At 31.1% G+C, this 23595-nt stretch overlaps 1 protein-coding gene across 1 annotated transcript; it reads left to right on the forward strand.

Moving 5' to 3' along the window:
- The first annotated feature begins 1190 nt into the window (after window positions 1-1190).
- Window positions 1191-1760, forward strand: LOC133039625 (uncharacterized mitochondrial protein AtMg00240-like). The gene has a single exon (XM_061118530.1). It carries the CDS (start codon window positions 1191-1193, stop codon window positions 1758-1760), a length of 570 nt encoding a protein of 189 aa, XP_060974513.1.
- Window positions 1761-23595: the final 21835 nt, after the last annotated feature.

A 23595-nucleotide genomic window follows, 5' to 3' on the forward strand; every position in this document is an offset into this window, starting at 1 on the left:
TCCACCCGTGCCCCAAACCTGGCAGGTTATTCACCCCTGCACCAGCAAAAAAATCTCAAATTAATGCTTCCAAAACAGAAGCAACTTCACCCAATTCTTCACAACCTGGCAGCCCTCATGCACCAGTTTCTAAAAATTCTCCTCAACCTAGGACTATAGCTCCTAATTCTGCCGCTACTTCACCAGGTTGTCAACAAAAAATTGCCTCATCAGCAGCTCCAATGCCCTTAAAAACTACTAAATTGGGCAGGACCTTGCAAAAACCAAAGCATCTCACAGATTATGTCTGCAATGCTGCATCTACAGCACATCCAATTGAGCCTTTTCTTTCATATATTAAGTTACATCCTCAATTTAGAGCTACTGTTCTTGCAGCATACTCTGAAATTGAACCCCAAAGCTATGTTGAAGCTTCTCAATTTCGCCATTGGCTTCTTGCCATGGATAAAGAAACTACCGCCCTCGAAAATAACAAAACATGGATCATCACTAAGCTTCCACCTAGTCACAAGGTCATTGGTTGCAAATGGGTGTACAAAGTTAAGTATAACGAAAGTGGGGCTGTTGAACGCTTCAAAGCTCGTCTAGTGGCCAAAGGCTACACTCAACGTCATGGAATTGACTATTCACAAACTTATGCTCCTGTAGCTAAGTTCAACACTCTTAAAATCTTTCTAGCTCTAGCAGCTATGAACAATTGGAATGTGCATCAATTGGACATCAATAATGCCTTTTTCCATGGAGATCTCCATGAAGAAGTCTACATGAAAATTCCCCCCGGATATGAAGCACCTCCTAACTCAGTGTGCAAACTCAACAAAAGCATTTATGGCCTTAAACAAGCCTCAAGACAATGGTTTAGTAAACTTAGTCATACACTCATTTCGGATGGCTTCAACCAATCTCTCTCCGACAATTCCTTGTTCATTAAAAGAACAAAAGACATCTTCCTAGCTATCCTAATCTATGTGGATGACATCATTGTTGCAAGCAACAATAATCAAGCCATATCACACTTCAAAACATACCTGCATGACAAATTCTAACTTAAAGATCTTGGAACCATTCGGTTTTTCCTTGGTCTTGAGGTCGGTCGCTCAAAGAAAGGTATTTCGGTCTCTCAAAGACCCTTTACACTCCAATTACTAAAAGACACCGGCTACATAGGTGCTAAACCCGTATGTACTTCCATGGAGACCAACCTAAAGCTAAGCAAAGATAAAGCGAACCTCCTACCCGATCCCACGGCTTATAGAAGCCTCATTGGCAAGTTAATATACTTGACCATTACACGGCCTGACATTACCTATGCCGTGAACCATCTAAGCCAATTTCTCACTTGTCCTCGGGCTCCACATCTCCATGCTGCACATCGTATACTGCAGTTTCTAAAATCAACACCGGGACAAGGCCTTTTCTTTCCCTCTGACACTACAGCCACTATATCTGCTTATGCTGAAACAAGCCTATCCCCACAAAATGTCCAAGTCTCTTTCTTTTCGGATGCTGATTGGGGGGCTTGCCAAGACACTAGGAGATCCATTTCGGGCTATTTGCCCTATTCCTTGGAAACTCCCTTGTCTCATGGAAGTCAAAAAAACAACAAACTGTTTCACAATCTTCTGCTGAAGCAGAATATCGAGCCATGGCCAATGCTACATCCGAACTCACATGAATCCTCGCCCTACTCAAGGATTTTGGCATCAATTCTACTACCCCAGCACTTCTCTATTGCGACAACACCGCTGCAATCCACATAAGTGAAAATCCAGTCTATCATGAACGCACAAAGCATGTGGAAATTGACTGCCATTTCATCCGAGAGAAAGCCCAACAAGGCTCGATCAAGCTACTTCATGTCTCCTCACAAAACAACCTTGCCGACATATTTACCAAAGCCCTCCTTCCCACTCACTTCTCCACAATAGTATCCAAGATGGGCTTGATCAACATCTACACTCCATCTTGAGGGGAGCTTTTAGGATTAGCTTTGGATAAGATTGGTTAAGGATAGTTTTGTTACTAAGTTTGTTATTTACAGCTGTTAACTTTCTGTTACAGCACGTAGTTAGTTTCCCTAACCGCCTCTCTCTTGTAATGAGCTATTTAAGCTCCAAACCTATTGTAAAATTAGATACAAGATAATACACTCTGATTTTCCTATTTTCTCTCTGTATTTTCTGATACGTTATGTTGAAAATAAAAATGCTCAATTGTCATTTTTGTTTTTTCATTTTCTTGGTTACCTTTTCTCCCATATTCTAGATGTTGTCTTTTTCTTCATTTTAAATTGAAAACGTTTTTTGACTTTTTAAAATCTTAACTGTGGTTGGATAATTTCATCTAAAAACTATATGACATTTTATAATAATTTTGTAATTTTTTTTGAATTTTACGGTGCAAATAATAAATTTTTTGTAGAATTTCTATTTTAATTTTGAGCATAAAAGAATTAAATTATTTGATAAATCAAAAAAAAAATTAATTATTCTGCCCAAATTAACAAATTGAATTTTTTTTTTAAAAAAATAATAAAAAGTAATTATTTATATAAAAATTTGAATTAAAACAATTAAATATTATTTTTTTTAGAAAAATATTTAATGTTGTGGCATTCTTTGTGTGTCACTATATCTCCAAATATATTAATAAAAAATTAAATAAAAGAAAGAAAAGGATATAGTGACACTTTATTTGTGTTGTTGTTATCTTTTTAGTCTGATAAAATTTGACTTTATACGCCTATAGTAACGTGTAGAAAATGAATGTAAAAGGGTTCGGTGACACATGTGAAATGTCACTAAAAACTGTCTTTCCAGTCACTTTCATTAGTGACGCACGTTGAAGTGTCACTATAAAGTTTTAGAGTTACTGATTAGTGTGTGTCACTAAAATCTATTTTTCTAGTAGTGGTTATGATTTATCCATTGTTTGATTCTAAATAATTAAAGATCATCTATAGATGATTTACATCGATTAGGGACAAATTTACCATTCTACCCCTCAATATATTTTATCCTTAAAACACTTAGCTTCCTATAAATGATATTTCAGTAAACTAATATAATTACTAAAATAAGAGCTTTTCCATTTATCTTTATTAAGCAAAGCTCAAAGGAAATCATCATTTCACTTCTATATAGTTATAAAAGCTATAGATTCCATATCTATGATTAACGCTCCCCCTCAATTGTACTATCATGTTCCCAAGATGAAAGTATTGGGAAGATTCATTTGGTCAACTTTAACAAACAAGTCAAAGAACACAAATAATACAATTATGCTAGAACCTAAAAATCTTAGTATTAAGATCTATTGACCTAAGATCAATTAAGTGTTATTGACTTAGAAAGATAACGGTAAGCTTAGATGTCTTTTCCACTTTCAATATCAGTCACGTCTGATGTATACTGCATACATCTGATACTAGTATACTTTGTTAATGCCATAGAAAGGACATTCCACTTATACAAGTGTAGGTAAACTTTATCGCTGATTATTATGTCAGTGTAAATCTAGTGTACTGATAAATCATGGGACTTAACTATATGACATCACTATAATTGTGAATAACTATATGTTCTGGATTTAACCAGAAATTGTATATTAAAACCATAAATATGAAAACTACATGTAAACTTAAATGACTTCTAATCTTCTATTGAGAGCAAATAATATTATATTGAAATGAGTTTTATTTAGGGCATAAAATCTCAATTAACTCTCACTTGCACTAACATAAAACTAGAAGTGCATTTCAACTAATCTACTGTCTTTACATTCATATCAAGTGTAGTGTATTTAACTATACCCAAATAACAGGAGTTGGAAGGTTGTAACTAGAAATAACTTTGTTCACCACTACTTCCTTTTGTATTCATAAAAGATTAAAGATCATCATTTTTTATATGTATTACTCCTCTAGGGACACTTAATTCTTTGCTGCTTGATAAGTGTATCTAAATGTATAGAAGACACAACTCTAATTCTATCCAAAATGGAATAGAGATAAATTAGTCATGAACATTCTTCAGTTTGAATAACTTTCTAGTGTCTCTTAAAAGTAGTAACTCAGATATTTACCTTCACTAGTTGAACTAAATTACTATAGATGGGTTTGTACCCACTTCCAGATTTATTCTTTCACCCCTAGAGTAATCACCATCTCATACATTAATTTCTGAGTTGGTGTAGATATAAGGATTCCAAATACAACCCTATCTTCTAACATATATAGTGTTGGAAGTTATTTTACCAGGATCTTAGATCTACTCACAAGTATGTTGATTTAACAACCTAAATATGAACTTCTAAAACGATAGGAAATTAAACACATAAGAGTATCAGAAATCTTACAGTGATTGCAGCGGAATATATGTCTCCTCCCACTCAGATCTCTAACCCTTGATTCCTTTCTGTAGCAGAGTATAATCAAGATCTGAGCCCGATAGTCCTTCTTTGTTGTTTCTGAATTCTACACAGCCTTCCTCACTATGATTGAGGTACTACTTGATGTGTGTGGGCACTACTCTAGCACTTATACATTTCGAAACAGTGAAGGAAGAGAGAGAGAGAGGGTGGCGGCTCAGAGAGAATTTTCTGAGAGAAAATTCTTTCAGAATAATGTTGTGAAAAGGTTGTACAGTTGTATGTAACTCTGAAGCCTTTGCCTTCTATTTATAGAAGACCACCCAGGGCTATGATTGACATTTGCAATTGAAAAAATCAAAGAGAAAAGGAAGCTAAGTGGCCGGCCTAGGCATTGTGGAAACAAGGCTTGCCACTTTTCCAACTTTCCTTTTCCTACATTGATAGTTTCCTGTTTTGTCAAAAACTGCCAATTCCTTTGTTCAACCACATAAATGTCAAATCTAATTATTTAATAATTAAAATTAATTATCAAATAATATATTTTCATTTATTTTATTAATAATGAAACTAATTAAAGTTTCCTTATTAATAAATATGCCCTTCAAAATCTCTATTTACTGTTTTGCCCTTAATAAGTGATAAATTCTCAAATAGACAAGTCTATCTTGAGATTTTTTAATTGATTAATTAAAATTAATTAAATGAGTCTTACAAGTAATATCATCTCAACTAGTGAGGGGACCATGGGTCTATATATCCGAGCTTCCAATAAGCAGATCTAGAATTTACCACTTAAATTCACTAACTTATTAATTCTTCGTTGAATCCACACATACAACTCAGAATCGCACTCTTAGTTTATAGAATGCTCTATATGTTCCACCATATAGACACATCATTAGTTATCCATTGTTATAATCCTAATGTGATCAATGATCCTCTATATGGATGATTTACACTGTAAAGGGACTAAATTACCGTAACACCCTACAATGTATTTTATCCTTAAAACACTTAACCCTGTATAAATGATATTTCAACTAAGTGAAATGAGTACTCAATCATTTATTTCGTTTGGTTAAGCTCGAAGGAAATCACCCTTTGCTTACTATTCGCCAGATAGAAGCTATAGATTCCATATTTATGTTAGCGCTCCCACCCAATCGCACTACCGTGTTCCCAAAATGTATGTATTGCCCAGACTAAAGATTAGGCTTAACTAACAAATCAAAGAACACAAATAATACTCTTGAAATTGAGCCTAGCCATATCAGGATTTCGATCATGTGATCTAGGATCAACTTATGATATTGAATTGAATAGATATTTACGGTAAGTTTCAAAAATCTAATTCAAAGTTCAATATCAGTCCATTCCAATGCATACTCCATGCATCCAACCTGAGCTTTACTTGAACCTATATTCTGGAAAGAACATAACATTTCTCCAAATGTAAGTAAACTCTGTTGTAGATTGTCATATCAGTAAAACCCAGTGTTCTGATAAATCTAGGAATACTTTATTCACATAGTCATGTTTACTTTCCACTGTGTTGACAACACAATAAACATGATCAAGTATGTGAAAAAGGGTTTGGATGAATTTATAAATCAAATAGACAAGTAATTGATTAAGTGAACCAAAACATACACAAGTGAATGAAAAATTACTTCTGTTACTTTATTGATATTGAATAATCTGGATTACATTGAAACAGAGTTTTATTTAGGGCATAAAACCCAACAAACTCCCACTTGCACTAATATAAAACAAATCAGTACATTTCAATTAATCCTAAATTCTGACGGTGCTTTTCGAATGAAGTTACTGCCAAGACTTTGGTGAATTGATCAGTTAAGTTATCCTGCGTATCCACTTTCTCCACCAGTACATCCCCTCTTGCCACATATTCTCTGATAATATGATACTTTCTTTCTATATGCTTCCTTCTCTTGTGGCTCCGAGGTTCCTTACTGTTGGTTATAGCTCCAGTGTTATCACAAAGCAGGACTAGAGGCCTTTCCATTCCAGGAACTACACCGAGACTGGTGAAGAACTTCCTAAGCCAGACAACCTCTTTAGCTGCTTTAGCCGCAGCTATGTATTCTGCCTCCATGGTAGAATCCGAAATCGCAGTTTGTTTAGCACTTCTCCAAACCACTGCTCCACCCCCAAGAGTAAACACCATCCCAGATGTAGATTTCCTGTCTTCAAGACATCCCTGGAAATCTGAGTCTGTATAGCCTAAGGGATTTAAAGCACCACCCTTGTAGACTAATACATAATCTCTTGTACTCTTTAAGTATTTCAAAATATACTTAACAGCATTCGAATGTCTGGGTCTGGATTTGGTGATACCTGCTCACGATTCCAACTGCATAGCAGATGTCAGGTCTAGTGCATAGCATAGCATACATTAGACTTCCAACTGCAGAAGCATAAGGAATTTTTGCCATGTCTTCTATCTCTTGAGGATCAGTAGGACACTGTTCCTTAGATCGACGGATACCATGTCTAGAGGGCATGTTTGCCCCATTGGTATTGGTCATGGAAAATCTCTCTAGAACTTTGTCAATGTAAGCTGTTTGAGAGAGAGCAAGGGATCTGTTCTTTCGGTTTCTGACAATCTGAATACCAAGAACATAGGCTGCCTCACCCAAGTCTTTCATGTCGAATTGAGTGTCAAGCCATTCCTTGATGTGAGTCATTTTCTTGACATTGTTTCCAATGATCGAAATGTCATCAACATAAAGGACCAGGAATACTACTACTTGGTTTTCCTTGAGTTGGTAAACACAAGGTTCATCTTCATTCTGATGAAAGCCGTAGGTTTTGATGATCTCATCAAACCTTTTATTCCATGAGCGAGAAGCTTGCTTAAGTCCATATATGGACCTATTTAATTTGCAAACTTTATTCTCCTGCCCAGGAAGAACAAAACCTTCTGGTTGCTCCATATAGATGGTTTCTTCAAGAAGCCCATTAAGAAAAGTTGTCTTGATATCCATTTGCCAAATTTCATAATCTAAAGCGGCAGCTATGGAGAGAAGAATTCGGATGGATTTGAGCATGGCAACCGGACTAAAAGTTTCCTCATAGTCCACACCTTCTCTTTGGGTATAACCCTTGGCGACCAGTCTAGCTTTGAAAGTTTCGACTTCGCCTCCAACACCTCTTTTCTTCTTGTAGACCCATTTACATCCAATTGGACGAAAATCATCAGGTGGTTCTACATATTCCCAGACTTTGTTCTTTTTCATGGAATCCATACCGGCTGACCATCGCTTCCGTTGCGGACTTGACATTGCCTGTTTATAGGTTAATGGGTCGTCATCAATACCGTCACCAACGACCATATTGATTTCACCATCCAAGCCATAACGAGATGGTTTTGTAGAAACCCTCCCACTACGACGAGGAGCGGTGACCTTCTGAACAGGAGCTTTAGTAGTAGTTTTCTCAGTTGCTAAAACTGAGGGAGTGGGATGTTCCTCTTCTTCAGTAGAAGAAGATGGTACATTTGAAGGAACAGTATCTGTGAGCATTTCCTCTAATACAATTTCACTTTTCGGTTTGTTGTCTTTCATATAGTTATCTTCAAGGAAAGTAGCATTTGTAGAAACAAACACTTTGTTATCCTTGTGACTATAGAATAGTCCACCCCTAGTCTCTTTAGAATTTCTGAAAAACATGCAAACTTCAGTTCGCGATTCCAATTTGCCTTCTTTCTTTCTTAAGACGTGAGCAGGGCACCCCCAAATCCTATAATGGCGTAAACTAGGTGTATGATCATTCCATAGTTCGACGGGTGTCTTAGGGACTGCTTTAGATGGAACAACATTTAAAATGTCGTTTGCCATTTGAATAGCATATCCCCAGAAGGACGTAGACAGAGTTGAATAACTCAGCATAGACCTAACCATTTCTAAGAGAGTGCGATTTCTTCTTTCTGGAACTCCATTCTGCTGTGGAGTGCTTGGGGCAGTATATTGGGATTCAATTCCAAGTTCAATTAAATGATCTTTGAACTGCATATCCATATATTCTCCACCCCTATCAGTTCGCAAGATCTTTAATGTTTTACCTAATTGGTTTTGAGCCAAAGCATGAAATTCCTGAAACTTTTCAAACGTTTCAGATTTCTTTTGCATTAGGTAAAGAAAACTATATCTAGAGAAATCGTCAATGAAAGTGACGAAATACTCATAACCTCCTCTGGCTTTTACATTCAGCGGTCCGCAAACATCTGAATGTACTAACCCTAGGGGTTCTTTGGCACGCTCTCATTTCGCAGAGAAAGAACGTTTGGTCATTTTTCCTTCTAGGCAAGACTCGCAAACTGGCAGTTCTCCTAAGACGACATTTTTCAATGGACCGTCTTTGGTTAGCCTATTGAGTCTATCAAAACCTATATGACTTAAACGTAAATGCCATAGATAAGTTTGATCATCATTATCAATCTCTTTTCTCTTAAGGCTTCTAGGTTTAGCTACATTGAAAAGTTCAGTATTTAGTGAGATTTGAGTATCAGGTCTTAAAACATAAAGCCCTCGTTCCATGTTTGCAACACATATATGAAATCCATTACGGGAAATTGAAGAATTTGAACTCGAAAAATTCAATATATAAAATTGTGTCTGTAAACATGAAACACTAATCAAGTTTCTACTAAAATTGGGAATATATAAAACATTCTCTAAAAGTAAAAACTTCTTAGAATTAAACTTGATTCGGGCTGTTCCTCTTGCTTTAACTGATACCAACTCGTCATTTCCAACTTTAAGCTTTAACTCAACTGGGTGAAGATTCTCCCAAGTTTCAAGCAGCTGTAATGAAGAACATACATGGTTAGTAGATCCAGAATCAACAATCCAGGAGGATTTGTCGTTCTCTAAAACACATGATTCAAATACAAAAGCATCACCTTCGTTTGAATTGTCTAGAAGCCTGGGACATTGTTCTTCTTTATGTCCCTTTCCATTACAATTCGCACATAGAACGTGATGTCTGATAATTGTACTTGAAGAAGCAACTTTGTTAGAGCCCTCATGCTTAATCTTCTTCCTCTGATCAAAGCTTGCAATGCCAGGAGGTCTCATTGCAATCAGATTCCGCTCATGGGCCCTTAACTCAGTCTCGAGTTTGTCCATGTCGGAGGAGTTAGGATTGTTCAATAAGTAATATAGAACAAAACTGTTATACTCCTGAGGAAGACTATAAAGTATGAGTTTTATCCATTGTTCCTTTGATAAATCAATTCCTAGTAGATTTGCCTTTTGGAATTTCAGATTCATCAACAATAGGTGCGAGTTAATGCAACTACCAGGATGCATTTTCACACTATTGAGTTCTTTTGCAAAGATACTAACTAGGAGTGGATCGGGATGAGGGTTATTCATATTGGCACTACAACATATCAATAAACAGAAGTAAGGTTTTGGTTCTATAAATTCATACACAGGTTCAGAAAACAAATAATCACATATGTTATAAAAATACTAAATCTAACATAGTTTATTTTCCAAGGTTTCCAACGAACTGATACAGTGTCCCGTTTAGGCGAGAGTCAAAGCATCATCCATTGAATAGAGTTGTCAATTCATCTAAAATGTCAAACATTCTAGAAACCTTTTATTCGATCAAGATTGGAATTCAGTGTTGTCCCGTTTAGGCGAGAGTCAAGGCAATTCTATCTTATGAGCTTCTACCATTGTTTCGCATTCTTGTAAGTCTTATATAGTCGCCACCATTAGGGTGGTCATGAACCATATAAAAAAAAACTTATAAGAATACTTATCTTTCGAGATTAAACGGCGCTAACTTGCTAATGAACGTTCCTCCATTAGGGAGGATTACTCACTAAAACAATAGCTATGTAAAACCAACAATGGAGATCGAATTTCTCTTGATTAAAGCTCATTATTTAACAATGTATTTTGTTTAATAATTTATATTCCATATCTCAATAATGAAATATTACAAATTAAAGTAAGAACTTTAATTAAATTTCAAAAATGGAATAATTTTGAAAAATATCTTATTTAAGTTGTTTAGAAAAATCTAAATACCCAACTTAAAATATTCTTCAACCAATGACTTAATTAAATATTACCAATTAAGTAGTAACCACTTAATTTAGAAGATATTCCATTTTAAGTTCCCATATTTATAAAATATCAACTTAAAAAATATCTACAGAATCTTAATAACCAATTCCCAAAATTCCTCAACTTAATTTATAATAGGAAATTCAAAAATATTCAAATCTAAGTTGATTTGATAGATTTAACTAAATCTCAACTTAAATAGGAATATTTAATGAAATTATAAAATTAAGATTCAAAAAGAATTTATATGGTTATAGTTCCATATTTAATTAAAAACAAGAAAAATACATATAGCTTTCCAGAATATAACTATTCAAACTATGTTTTTCTTAAATTAATTTCAAGGAAGAATGAAATTAATTATGTTGCTAATCAATTTTTTATTAGGTCAAGCTAATATAATTAACCTAGCACAGTTATCCAAATCAGGCAAATGGGCCTTCACAATTGGGGTTGTTCATGTGAGGGGTGGCTGGGTCCAGTATGTCGTACCCACTTCTAAGGCTCCCAACTCTCACACAAGGCCCAAAAGAGAGGAATTTAACCTTAAAATGAATAACTGTTATTAATTGAATAGGCTCACTACTAAATGAGCCTAAATAAAATCTATCAGTTATGATATTTTATTTAGCAACAACAACCTATATGTATCTATAATAGAAATTAAACATATAGGCTCACACAGGCATACACATTTGGATGGATCCTATCATGTTGCTAGGTCATACACAGATGAAAGAAGTTTGTAAAAATTACCTGTTACAAATTATTTACTTGATCTATCATCAATTGAACCTTTGGTTAAAATTAGATCATGGGATCTATCATCAAGTTAACCAAGGCAATTTAGATCAAGCAATAATAGGTTTTAGAAAACTTACAAACAATCTAAAACACATACTCCTGCAACAAGGTTAGATTTGGATAGTTGGATGTAGGATTTATTTAATTTTAAACATTTATTTCGAAAATAAAATTAAAATTAAACCTACCATTTTCAAAAATTAGGTTTTGGGTAACCTAAATGTCATTTCAAAATTAAATTGCTAACTTTCCTTTTAAATTTCATGTTATTTAATAAATTAAATAATAAAATAGAAAATGGTAAATACATACCCTTTTCTTGTTTTACAATTTAATTTAATTAAAAAATAACAAAATTTAAAAGTTAACAAAAATACCTTATTTCTTCTTTTTTAAAATTATCATGATTATTTTGATCTTATTTTAATTAAGGTCAAGTTACCAAAAAAAAATTAATATCTGACCTTAAAAAAAATAAAATAATCAAATTTTAAAGGAAATAAGAAAAGAGGTAGCCAAAACTTGATTTTTCCTATTTTCAAAATCAAATTACACTAATATCTAAAATTAATTTTAAAAAATAAAATTAATTTATTTCTGATAATTAGATTTGAAATTTGAAAAACAAAAATCAACATACAAAACTACACAAAAAATCGGAATTTAATTCCATGAAATAGCATGAAAAATCGAAAAAGTTGAAAAATTGGATGAACTGTACGGATGGCATGCCATGCATGCCCATCCGCGCGCGTTTCTGGGGTGCATGGCAGAGAAATCACGGCGCAGGAAGGCTGCAGGCAGCCATTCCGCGCGCGTGATGAGGTTGCTCATCACCCCGATTTTTCCAATTTTCAAAAATTCATAACTAATTCAAATTAAATCGAAATCGAGTTCTGTAAAAAAGTAAATTGCTTAGAATTTTCCAAACTATCCAACAAAAATAATTACAGAATCAGAACAGTAACTATTTTTCCCAGAATTCACAAAGAACAATCAAACATCAATATGACACTCAAAGCAACATGATACCATCCAAAAAATAAGCAAATCGTTTTAAGTCCAAATTTCTTGCAAGCAAATCAATTACCATGGCTCTGGTGCCAGTTGTTGGAAGTTATTTTACCAGGATCTTAGATCTACTCACAAGTATGTTGATTTAACAACCAAAATATGAAATTCTAAAACGATAGGAAATTAAACACATAAGAGTATCAGAAATCTTACAGTGATTGCAGCGGAATATATGTCTCCTCCCACTCAGATCTCTAACCCTTGACTCCTTTCTGTAGCAGAGTATAATAAAGATCTGAGCCCGATAGTCCTTCTTTGTTGTTTCTGAATTCTACACAGCCTTCCTCACTATGATTGAGGTATTACTTGATGTGTGTGGGCACTACTCTAGCACTTATACATTTCGAAACAGTGAAGGAAGAGAGAGAGAGAGGGTGGCGGCTCAGAGAGAATTTTCTGAGAGAAAATTCTTTCAGAATAATGTTGTGAAAAGGTTGTCCAGTTGTATGTAACTCTGAAGCCTTTGCCTTCTATTTATAGAAGACCACCCAGGGCTATAATTGACATTTGGAATTGAAAAAATCAAAGAGAAAAGGAAGCTAAGTGGCCGGCCTAGGCATTGTGGAAACAAGGCTTGCCATTTTTCCAACTTTCCTTTTCCTACATTGATAGTTTCCTATTTTGTCAAAAACTGTCAATTCCTTTGTTCAACCACATAAATGTCAAATATAATTATTTAATAATTAAAATTAATTATCAAATAATATATTGTCATTTATTTTATTAATAATGAAACTAATTAAAGTTTCCTAATTAATAAATATGCCCTTCAAAATCTCTATTTACTGTTTTGCCCTTAATAAGTGATAAATTCTCAAATAGACAAGTCTATCTTGAGAATTTTTAATTGATTAATTAAAATCAATTAAATGAGTCTTACAAGTAATATCATCTCAACTAGTGAGGGGACCATGGGTCTATATATCCGAGCTTCCAATAAGCAGATCTAGAATTTACCACTTAAATTCACTAACTTATTAATTCTTCGTTGAATCCACACATAGAACTCAGAATTGCACTCTCAGTATATAGAATGCTCTATATGTTCCACCATATAGACACATCATTAGTTATCCATTGTTATAATCCTAATGTGATCAATGATCCTCTATATGGATGATTTACACTGTAAAGGGACTAAATTACCGTAACACCCTACAATGTATTTTATCCTTAAAACACTTAACCCTGTATAAATGATATTTCAACTAAGTGAAATGAGTACTCAATCATTTATTTCGTTTGGTTAAGCTCGAAGGAAATCACCCTTTGCTTACTATTCGCCAGATAGAAGCTATAGATTCCATATTTATGTTAGCGCTCCCACTCAATCGCACTACTGTGTTCCCAAAATGTATGTATTGCCCAGACTAAAGATTAGGCTTAAGTAACAAATCAAAGAACACGAATAATACTCTTGAAATTGAGCCTAACCATATCAGGATTTCGATCATGTGATCTAGGATCAACTTATGATATTGAATTGAATAGATATTTACGCTAAGTTTCAAAAATCTAATTCAAAGTTCAATATCGGTCCATTCCAATGCATACTCCATGCATCAAACCTGAGCTTTACTTTAACCTATGTTCTGGAAAGAACATAACATTTCTCCAAATGTAAGTAAACTCTGTTGTAGATTGTCATATCAGTAAAACTCAGTGTTCTCATAAATCTAGGAATACTTTATTCACATAGTCATGTTTACTTTCCACTGTGTTGACAACACAATAAAACATGATCAAGTATGTGAAAAGGGATTTGGATGAATTTATAAATCAAATAGAAAAGTAATTGATTAAGTGAACCAAAACATACACAAGTGAATGAAAAATTACTTCTGTTACTTTATTGATATGGAATAATCTGGATTACATTGAAACAGAGTTTTATTTAGGGCATAAAACCCAACATATAGGCCACTTTTTTGAGATTCTTTCTTGATTGTCTCCTAATGTTCCTTATTTGATTACATCTTTCATGGCTCCCACTCAGTAGTAAGAGTCTAGTTTAATGCATATACAAGTGTGCATTTATCCTCTTACTATTGGTACTTAGAGACATTTTTTTTGACATTTATCATTATTTAGAAACAATAAATTTCTTCAAGACTAAGTCATCAATATAGCATTCTAGTATTAATGTAAAATACTTTTTTAAGATTAAGTAATCTCTAGGTGAACCATAAAGGGTTTCATAAGGACCAGAAATTATGCTTAAGTCTTTCGAATAGACATTGAAAGATTTCCTATCTTATCGTCATAATTTTGATAAGTTAGAAATCCATGTGAATGGGTAGATTAACTTTCTTTATTTTTATTTTAAAGCTCCTTTCTTGAACATATTATAGTAAGTCATCACTAGTGTCATCCAAATAATAACAGGCTAGAAAAAATCCTCCCACAAAGATAAGGTACTGTGATTCTATATCTGGGGACTTTAGTGGTATCTATGACTATTGGAACATGTACAAGATCATAAATAAGTTCTACTAGTTTGCTAGTTTGTATATTATATCTATGTCTAATTAAAATATGTGTGTTACAGAGATTCTGTGGTATTTTGAATACAATCTAGAGTTCAATGTCAAAGATCTTTGAATTGTATATATCAATAACTTTTCCACTCCTATTAGATCACAAGATCTTTTATTAAACAAAATCTTAATAATTTTAAGAATTGACAATTATTCATAACCCTTTAATTTAACTTCAAGTGATTATAAAGTATTATCTCTTTGCAGAGAATATTATACCATAGATTTTGTATTAATAATAAATGTAAAATACATAAAAGCATGATAAATATATAAATATAAATTGGTATTGACATACAAGTTATAGAATATAAAATTCAATTTCATAAAGCTAATTCCTAATGAAATTCTTTTAAAGTGAAAAATTCAAATTAATACTCTCAAAAATGTCACAATAAATTATCTGCAATAATATGAAATAGGAAATAAATTTTCTAAACTAAAATTGAAATTAAATTGTTCGAGAAATAAAACAATTAATTCAAAAAGATAGAATTCAAGCTTCATCTTCAAGCTTGGACAATCTCCATCCCTGTGTCTAACTGTCCATCTCAACGCGCGCTAGGATAATAACCCAAGTCTACGTAGATGGAGCTAAAATAAGATGGGATATTTTAAGGCATGTTTAAAAATCGTCTCCTATACCTCCCAACAATTTAAAACCGTCAAGAATACCCTATTTTTCTTGTTGGTTTTAAACACCCGCTTAATTTTTTTAGATATGGTTCTCCAAAAAAATGTTTCTAGGACCGTTACGAATACCCTTTTTTCTAGTAGTGTCAAAAGACACAACAATAGATTTGTTGCACCAGGTTCACTCAACTATTGTGCAAGCTACATAACTGCACCACTAACAACCACTTCAGCCGAAGAAAACTTGTTAGTCCCAACCTCTAACATCAATTTAATGGTGAGGCATTGAAGAAAAAAGAAGAGGAACCAACAACAAAATAAAATAAAAGAAAACCATATCACGTATACAAGAGTAATCACAGTAACCTAAATAAAAGTCAATTAAAACCATGTCACAGAGATAAGACTAATCGAAGTAGCAAAAACTTAATCGCAGTAGCAAAACATTAGACACCCAGCCGCGCCTACACCGAGGGAGGTCCAGAGCGCCTTGACGGATGAAAAAAAACCTTAGGCGACTATGGATTTAGGAAAAAAAAAAAAACCTTACGAGACGATATAAAATATTTAAAAAAACTCTAGCGTGAACTACCTTAATAACTCTATTTGTATTAACTAATTTCTTTAGGTATTTAAAAAAATGCGATTTTACAAAAATATTGGATTTTAGGCAAAAATTTGTAATCTTACTGCCACACAGAATTTTTTACAGAAATATTGCCTTTTTATAAAACAACTATAAAACAATAAAATAGAACAATTAAAAATAATTGTGGAACAACTAAATAACAACTATAAAACAACAGTAAAAAAAGAAAAAAAAAATTCGTGTAAAAACTATTAGAATATTTCTAATTAAGGAAATAAAATAATATTATTGATTCTGATAAATGAATATTTTATATTCATTGAATTTGGACAGAATCAATTACGTAATATTCTATATATGGTCAGATTTCTATATTCATTACCTGATTTGATTTCCTGAATTAATTGTCAAAATATTCTGACAATTAATGTGGCACAGATACTGATGGAGTATCTCACCTATAAATATAGGGTCTCGGTCCCCGAGCTCCTCACTCATTCTGTTCATAACAGCAAAATCCATCTAAAGAGAGTTGAGAGAGCGAGGAAGCCCGATTACCCATGGTAGTCAATTTCCTTTGCAGATCAAAGCTTATGTGAGTTTGAAGCTGAAGAATCAATGGCTGGAGGTATTTCGATCCTTAAGTTATATAATGTATATATTTGTTTAATTCCGCATTTTATATACACATACATATATTTCAGTTTATACATACAAAAGTCTAACAGTTGGTATGAGAGCGGATTTTATATCTCTGCCTTGATTTGTTTTGAGTTTTATATATATATATACTTTTATGGGGTTCTTCATTTATAATATAAATTATATATATTTTATATATATACTTTCATATTATATAATCCCGATTATATATAAACATTCATACTCAATTCTTTTTTATACATATATATTTATATTCATATTCATATTCATCTTCATATATATATACATATATATATATATTTATATTCATATACATCTTCATATATAAATATATACGTATATAATTGGTTCTTAATTTATATATATTTTATATATATATATTCATATTCATATAATTCTGATCATATATATACATTTTAATTCAATCTACGTATATACATATATATATATATATTCATATTTTAACTTTGTTTATATATATATTGTATATATACGTAAGTATTGTTGTATATATATACGTATATATATATTTTATATATACTTTTATTGCATGAAATTGTATGTAATACTCTCTTCCATACATTAACGATGATTTTATGCAGTATATATTGTATACGAGTATATATATACATGAAAGTTTTATGCTTCGGTCCGTATTTTTTCCGTTTTCATTTTTGGTATTTATTTTGAATTCTATATGCATTACTATATTCATAAGATATTATAGATCGTTTTTGTGCATCAAAATAATTTTAATACCTTAACATCTGAAAACTTTACTGGAAAAATCCATTCGGACCCGAGAACACCTTTTGAAATTAAAGTATACATTTTGCGTGTTTTCGATGCTTGAAATCAATATAGATCTCTTAATTTTTTCATTTAGATCTTTTTGGAATTGATTTCATGATTTTTGGAAGTTTAAGGAAAATTTATCATGTCGTTTATGGCAGTGTATTTTTCAAAAAAAAAAAAAAAGGGAAAAAATTTTGATTTTTTTTTTATATATATTTTTTATTTATTTGGAAATATAAATTATTCTCCTATTGTTAATTTAGTCAATAAATTACATTCATTAATTTCCATTTTTAATTTAATACATATATTTAGAATTAATATGTTATTTAGTATAAACTGAAAATGGAAATTTGTTTTAATATGGTAATTAATTACATGATTTATTTAGGCATGTAATAATTGTGCAATTTGTATAATTGTGCATTTAATTATTTATTATCAAATTTATGTAATTTATTGTTTAAATTAATAAAATTTGAAAAAATCTGCCATTAAGTATAGTCTTTAATTTTGCATTTAATTCATTCCATATAATTAATTGTACTAATTTGTATAATTACCTTATTTATACAAATTAATTATTAGTATAAATATTTAAGATATTATATGGTCATAAATGCATAATTAATTATATTAAGCATTTAATTTATTATCATACAATAATTGTATTAATTTGTATTTATTTGGCAAATTTTTTTTAATACAATTAATTTTGATTTGTATGATTTAAATGATATACATAAATTCCTTTTATAGTGATAAATATATTTAGAAACATTCAAACATTAAGATAGGTTGAATATTTTATCTAGCACATTAAGTTTCATAAAACTTCATAAAATTATTCATAAAATATTCATAAAACTTCCTAAAATGAATAAAATATGAATAAAATGTAAGTAATTTTGTGGTTTGACATAAGAAAACATGAACTTGGGACAAATGCTCATATCTAGAACGGTTTTTAATGATCTTCGGACGACCACACTAGGAGCACTAATCTCAGTGATTGTCTACTATGTTAATAACGAAATTACTTTTAGGTAGAGCCCAATACCTAATGTCAAAGTGAAAATATAATTTTATATATTTAGGGAGTAGTCACAGCATCCTTATTTGTATAAAATTATATATTAATTAAAATTCACCTTAATGGACATAACTTGTAATTAATTATATAGGTATAATAATTTTACCCCACAGGGATTTTATTATATTTGTATAATTAATTAGGATAATATGTTAAATTAAGTTCTCTTAATATACCCCACAGGGAGTTATGGGAATTTAATTTAATAGTGTTATCACAAATTTAATTAAAGATAGATAATAAACCTTCATTTTCCTAAACTAATTGTTTAATTAAATCTATCATAAAGTTCATCTAATTTTATTAAATTTAAAATTTAGCCCACAGGCAATTTTGGATTTAGTAAAATTTTAATCTTCAGTTTATACTTTGGTGTCTAGTGAACCACATAATTTTAAATAATTAGGGAGTAGCCACAGCATCCTTAATTATATAAAATTATATATATTAAGTGGATCAAGATCACATGATGGACATGAATTATGTGAACATAATAATCTTACCCTACATGGATTTTATTATTTTTACATAATTAATATGTTAAATTAAATTCTCTTAATTTATCCCACAGGGAATTATGTAGATTTAATTTAATAATTTTATCAAAAAGTATAAAATTTTGAAACATTTATAAATAATTAAGTGTTTCATACTTTTCATTGAGATAGAAATATTAAACTTTAAGTTTTTCATAAATTGTGTAAATCTATCATAATCTACATCTAAATCTAATCTTATTAAATTAAAAATTTAGCCCACAGGCAATTTTTGTTTAATAAGATTTCATATTTAAGCATGTTTATTCATTGGTAAAAATATGATTCATTTAAACCTCAAAACTATATATGTAATTTTATTACATCACTATTCATAAATTTCTTCCATACTAGTAGAAAATTTCTTCCATAACAGTAGAAATTTTCAAAATTTATTCTGATAACTTCATCTAGCATATACAGTTTTTACTGTATAATTAAGAAAAATAAATCACACTTTATTATCACCAATAAATTTCAATTTATTGTGTATGAATTCATTCTAATATAGTTAATGTGATTATTAACACATAGTGGATTATTTTAGATTGTTATTCCACATTCATAATTTCTTGCAAGGTTTACAAATAAACCTAAGAAAGTCAGTAACTGTGAGCAAATCTTATCCACAGACAAGATAAGTTCTCACATTTAGAAGTTTAAGGAACAAACAATATAGTAGTGGCTTTGTTTTAAAATTGGCAAAGATCTTTGTGTTCCAAGATTCTATTGAAACTTGATTTAGACACATTTAGAGGTCTTTACTACAAATGATGTCACTCATAAAGATATGCAAGTTCAATCTGACAATAAGAAATGTGTTATTAATAAGAATTCTTCTACATTATAGCACCAAAAATTATGGAACATATCTCCATAAATAGAATAAATATTGGTAAATGGTGGGGATCTTCATTACACTTGATTTTACTAACTTTATTTAGAACTTGTGTGAAATTCATTAAGAATATGTATTCCAACAAGTCAAAATCGGTGCATATTAGAATTCTATCATATTAGAAATCATACAAGTCAATTAATTTTGAAGACATGGACTCAAATTTCGCATCTTTTTTTTTAATGATTACTCACATAAATTATATTTCTACGAAAGTATAGATTTATATGTTTCAAAGACATTTAAATCTTAAGTAGAGAAATACTGCATTTTGCATATTAAGATAGTGAGATCAAATATAAAATGGAGAATACTACATTAAAATTCGTGAGTATGGATAAACTCCCAGTCTATTTGCAAAGTTTCTTTAAAAGCATGGGTTCATTGCCCGATACATATGCTTGGTACACCCAAATTGTAGTGTGTAACAGATTTAAGAAACTAAGCAATTTTTGGACATGGGGTGGAGCCTACATAGCAAACTCCAATCTTTCCTAAATCTTTGTCTATTGATACTCAACAATGGGGTGTACATATCGAATCGTGTTCTAACCAAAGTTGTTTCTCAAACATATTTTGAGTTGTGATAAGGTTGAAAACCGACTTGATGACATGTACACATTTTATAAATACTCATATATAGTTAGAGTACAATTGTCAAAGAAAAGATCTGGGCCCTAAACAATAAATGAGCATATTTCATTTGAAAAGCTATAAGGTTTAAGGGTTACATATTTTATTATCCATCACACAACACTAGAATTGTGGAATTAAGAATTGACTTGATCAGTGGGAGTGATCAATCTAGGAACCTAGTTTCCGAGAAAGATCATTCATATTTTCTCAAACTTCCACCTCAAGTGTTAGAATAATTATGATTCACAACAACCCTTAAGATTAATGGTTATTGAGAATTCATAACTAATCATTAATAATATACAAGTCATTGGTAAAATTCTAATAAGTTATGTTATTTAGTAATTGCTTACAATTTCTAAAATAACATGTTATTGAACCATTTGCTCTTTTAAGAGTTTGTTGGTCCATCCTTAAGATGATTTATTAGAACAGTAAGATCAATGTATTCTAGTGATCACATTTTGTACAATAAGAGTTCAACTACAATATTAATTTGAGACACAAATTAAATTATAGAATGATAAAGAATTGAAGTTGTAGTACAACATGCCATGAATGAAGAAATGAATATGTTAAAGAGCAATAAAGTTTATCTTTAGTAAAGTTGCCTAATGGGGTGGAGAACATTAATTAAGCATAAGTTTTTTCACCAATAATATTCATTAGGCAACATTGAGAAACATAAAGATATAAAAGAATATTCATTGCTAAGAAGTTCATTTTGAACTAAGAATCAATAACAAATGAGATTTACATTCTCAATTGTTTTTATAAAAGATTCTATTATAGACCTTGGCATTTGTTGCTTGTTTTAATTCATTAATCAATTCCAAATAGTGAACTAGAGGAGAAGGTATATAGATTGCCATAAAGATTTTCCTCTAATAGTGGTGAACATATGCAAGCTTAAAGTGTCTACCTATAGATTAAAACAAACATCTCACAAATTGGTATTATATCATCTTTTCTTTAGGTTTGAAAAGATAATTATGGAAATAATTATATACCAAAAAGTTAGTGGGAGTAATATTTGTTTTATACGTCGACAATATGTTACTTGCAAATGATGATAAAAGTTTTCTATATAAGTTGAAATCATTCATATCTTAAATTGTTATTTTGAGATAAGGAATATAAATAATATATATAATTTTAATTAATTAGAGAGTAGCCACAGCATCTCTGATTAAATAAAATTATGTATTATTCATCAGATATAACTTTTATCTTTAAGTGTGATAAATTCAACTCGAACCAGCATCTGAAAAATGATCTGGAGTGAGAATAAATTAAGAACATTCATTTGCTTCTATTTTAGAAGCCTAATGTATGCCTAAGAGTCTGAATAAGACTTTGCATTACATTTGTTTCAGGATCGTTAACTAGTATCAGAATAACTAAAGTTAAGACCACTTTATTTTTCATACAAAGTGATGAGGTATCTTTAAGATACTAAAAATTATATTCATACATATTTTAAGATGAATTGACCATCTGGAAATATAGTTAACCAATTAGATTCTAACATACTTCACTGGTTGTATTGATTCACGTAAATCAATATTTTATTATGTCCTTAAGATTACCAGTAAGTTATATTGTAGAGAATCTTGATTGTTATTTCCACTATAGAAGTCAGATTCATTTATTGTTTTGAGGATACATCTCGTATGATGTATTATAGAGTTTCATAGTAGGCCTAGAGTTCAGAATTACAGTTTCATTAGGCTATTAAGAAAATTTTGCGATAAATTCAGCTACAATATTTATGGCTAATAACTCTAAGAGTACTGGTCGAAGCTAGCATATCGACATTAAGTATTTAGCCATAAAAAGGCGTGATAAGTGGTCATTAATCACGCAAACTGAGTTGGGTGATCGCATAGATCCTTGACTAAAGGCATGCCGCAACACAAATTCAAGGATCATAAAGTAAATATGGGATTCAGTTAACCCATATGCAGTTTTTTTTTATTTGTACAACCAAAAATTATTTAATGAAACTCTAATTTCGATATTTTCTCATATTTATGTGCACCTTAATTTCATTTGAGAAAATTATCGTAAGAGGACCTGAATAAACATAAGGGTTAGGGTTTATTCACTTAAGTACATTGCCACATAAAGTACATTGTTATATAATAAATATATCGTAATACATGGAAGATAATACTCGACTTATAATGAGGACATGTCGCTATGATTCGTATGTTTATTATATAATGAGGAACGTTTGGGTTTGAATGTTTTAGTTTAAATGCTGACCAAGTGGGAGAATATTAGAATATTTCTAATTAAGGAAATAAAATAATATTATTGATTCTGATAAATGAATATTTTATATTCATTGAATCTGGACAGAATCAATTACGTAATATTCTATATATGGTCAGATTTCTATATTCATTACCTGATTTGATTTCCTAAATTAATTGTCAAAATATTCTGACAATTAATGTGGCACAGATACTGATGGAGTATCTCACCTATAAATATAGGGTCTCGGTCCCCGAGCTCCTCACTCATTCTGTTCATAACAGCAAAATCCATCTAAAGAGAGTTGAGAGAGCGAGGAAGCCCGATTACCCATGGTAGTCAATTTCCTTTGCAGATCAAAGCTTATGTGGGTTTGAAGCTGAAGAATCAATGGCTGGAGGTATTTCGATCCTTAAGTTATATAATGTATATATTTGTTTAATTCCGCATTTTATATACACATACATATATTTCACTTTATACATACAAAAGTCTAACAAATGTATCTCTATTGAAAATATTCTTGCGGTTTACAAATGTATCTCTATTGAAAATCCAATTGTGAATCCATTATTTTTTTTTCTTTTTTAATGTAATTAA

Source organism: Cannabis sativa, chromosome 7, assembly GCF_029168945.1.
Source record: "Cannabis sativa cultivar Pink pepper isolate KNU-18-1 chromosome 7, ASM2916894v1, whole genome shotgun sequence".
NCBI lineage: Eukaryota > Viridiplantae > Streptophyta > Magnoliopsida > Rosales > Cannabaceae > Cannabis > Cannabis sativa.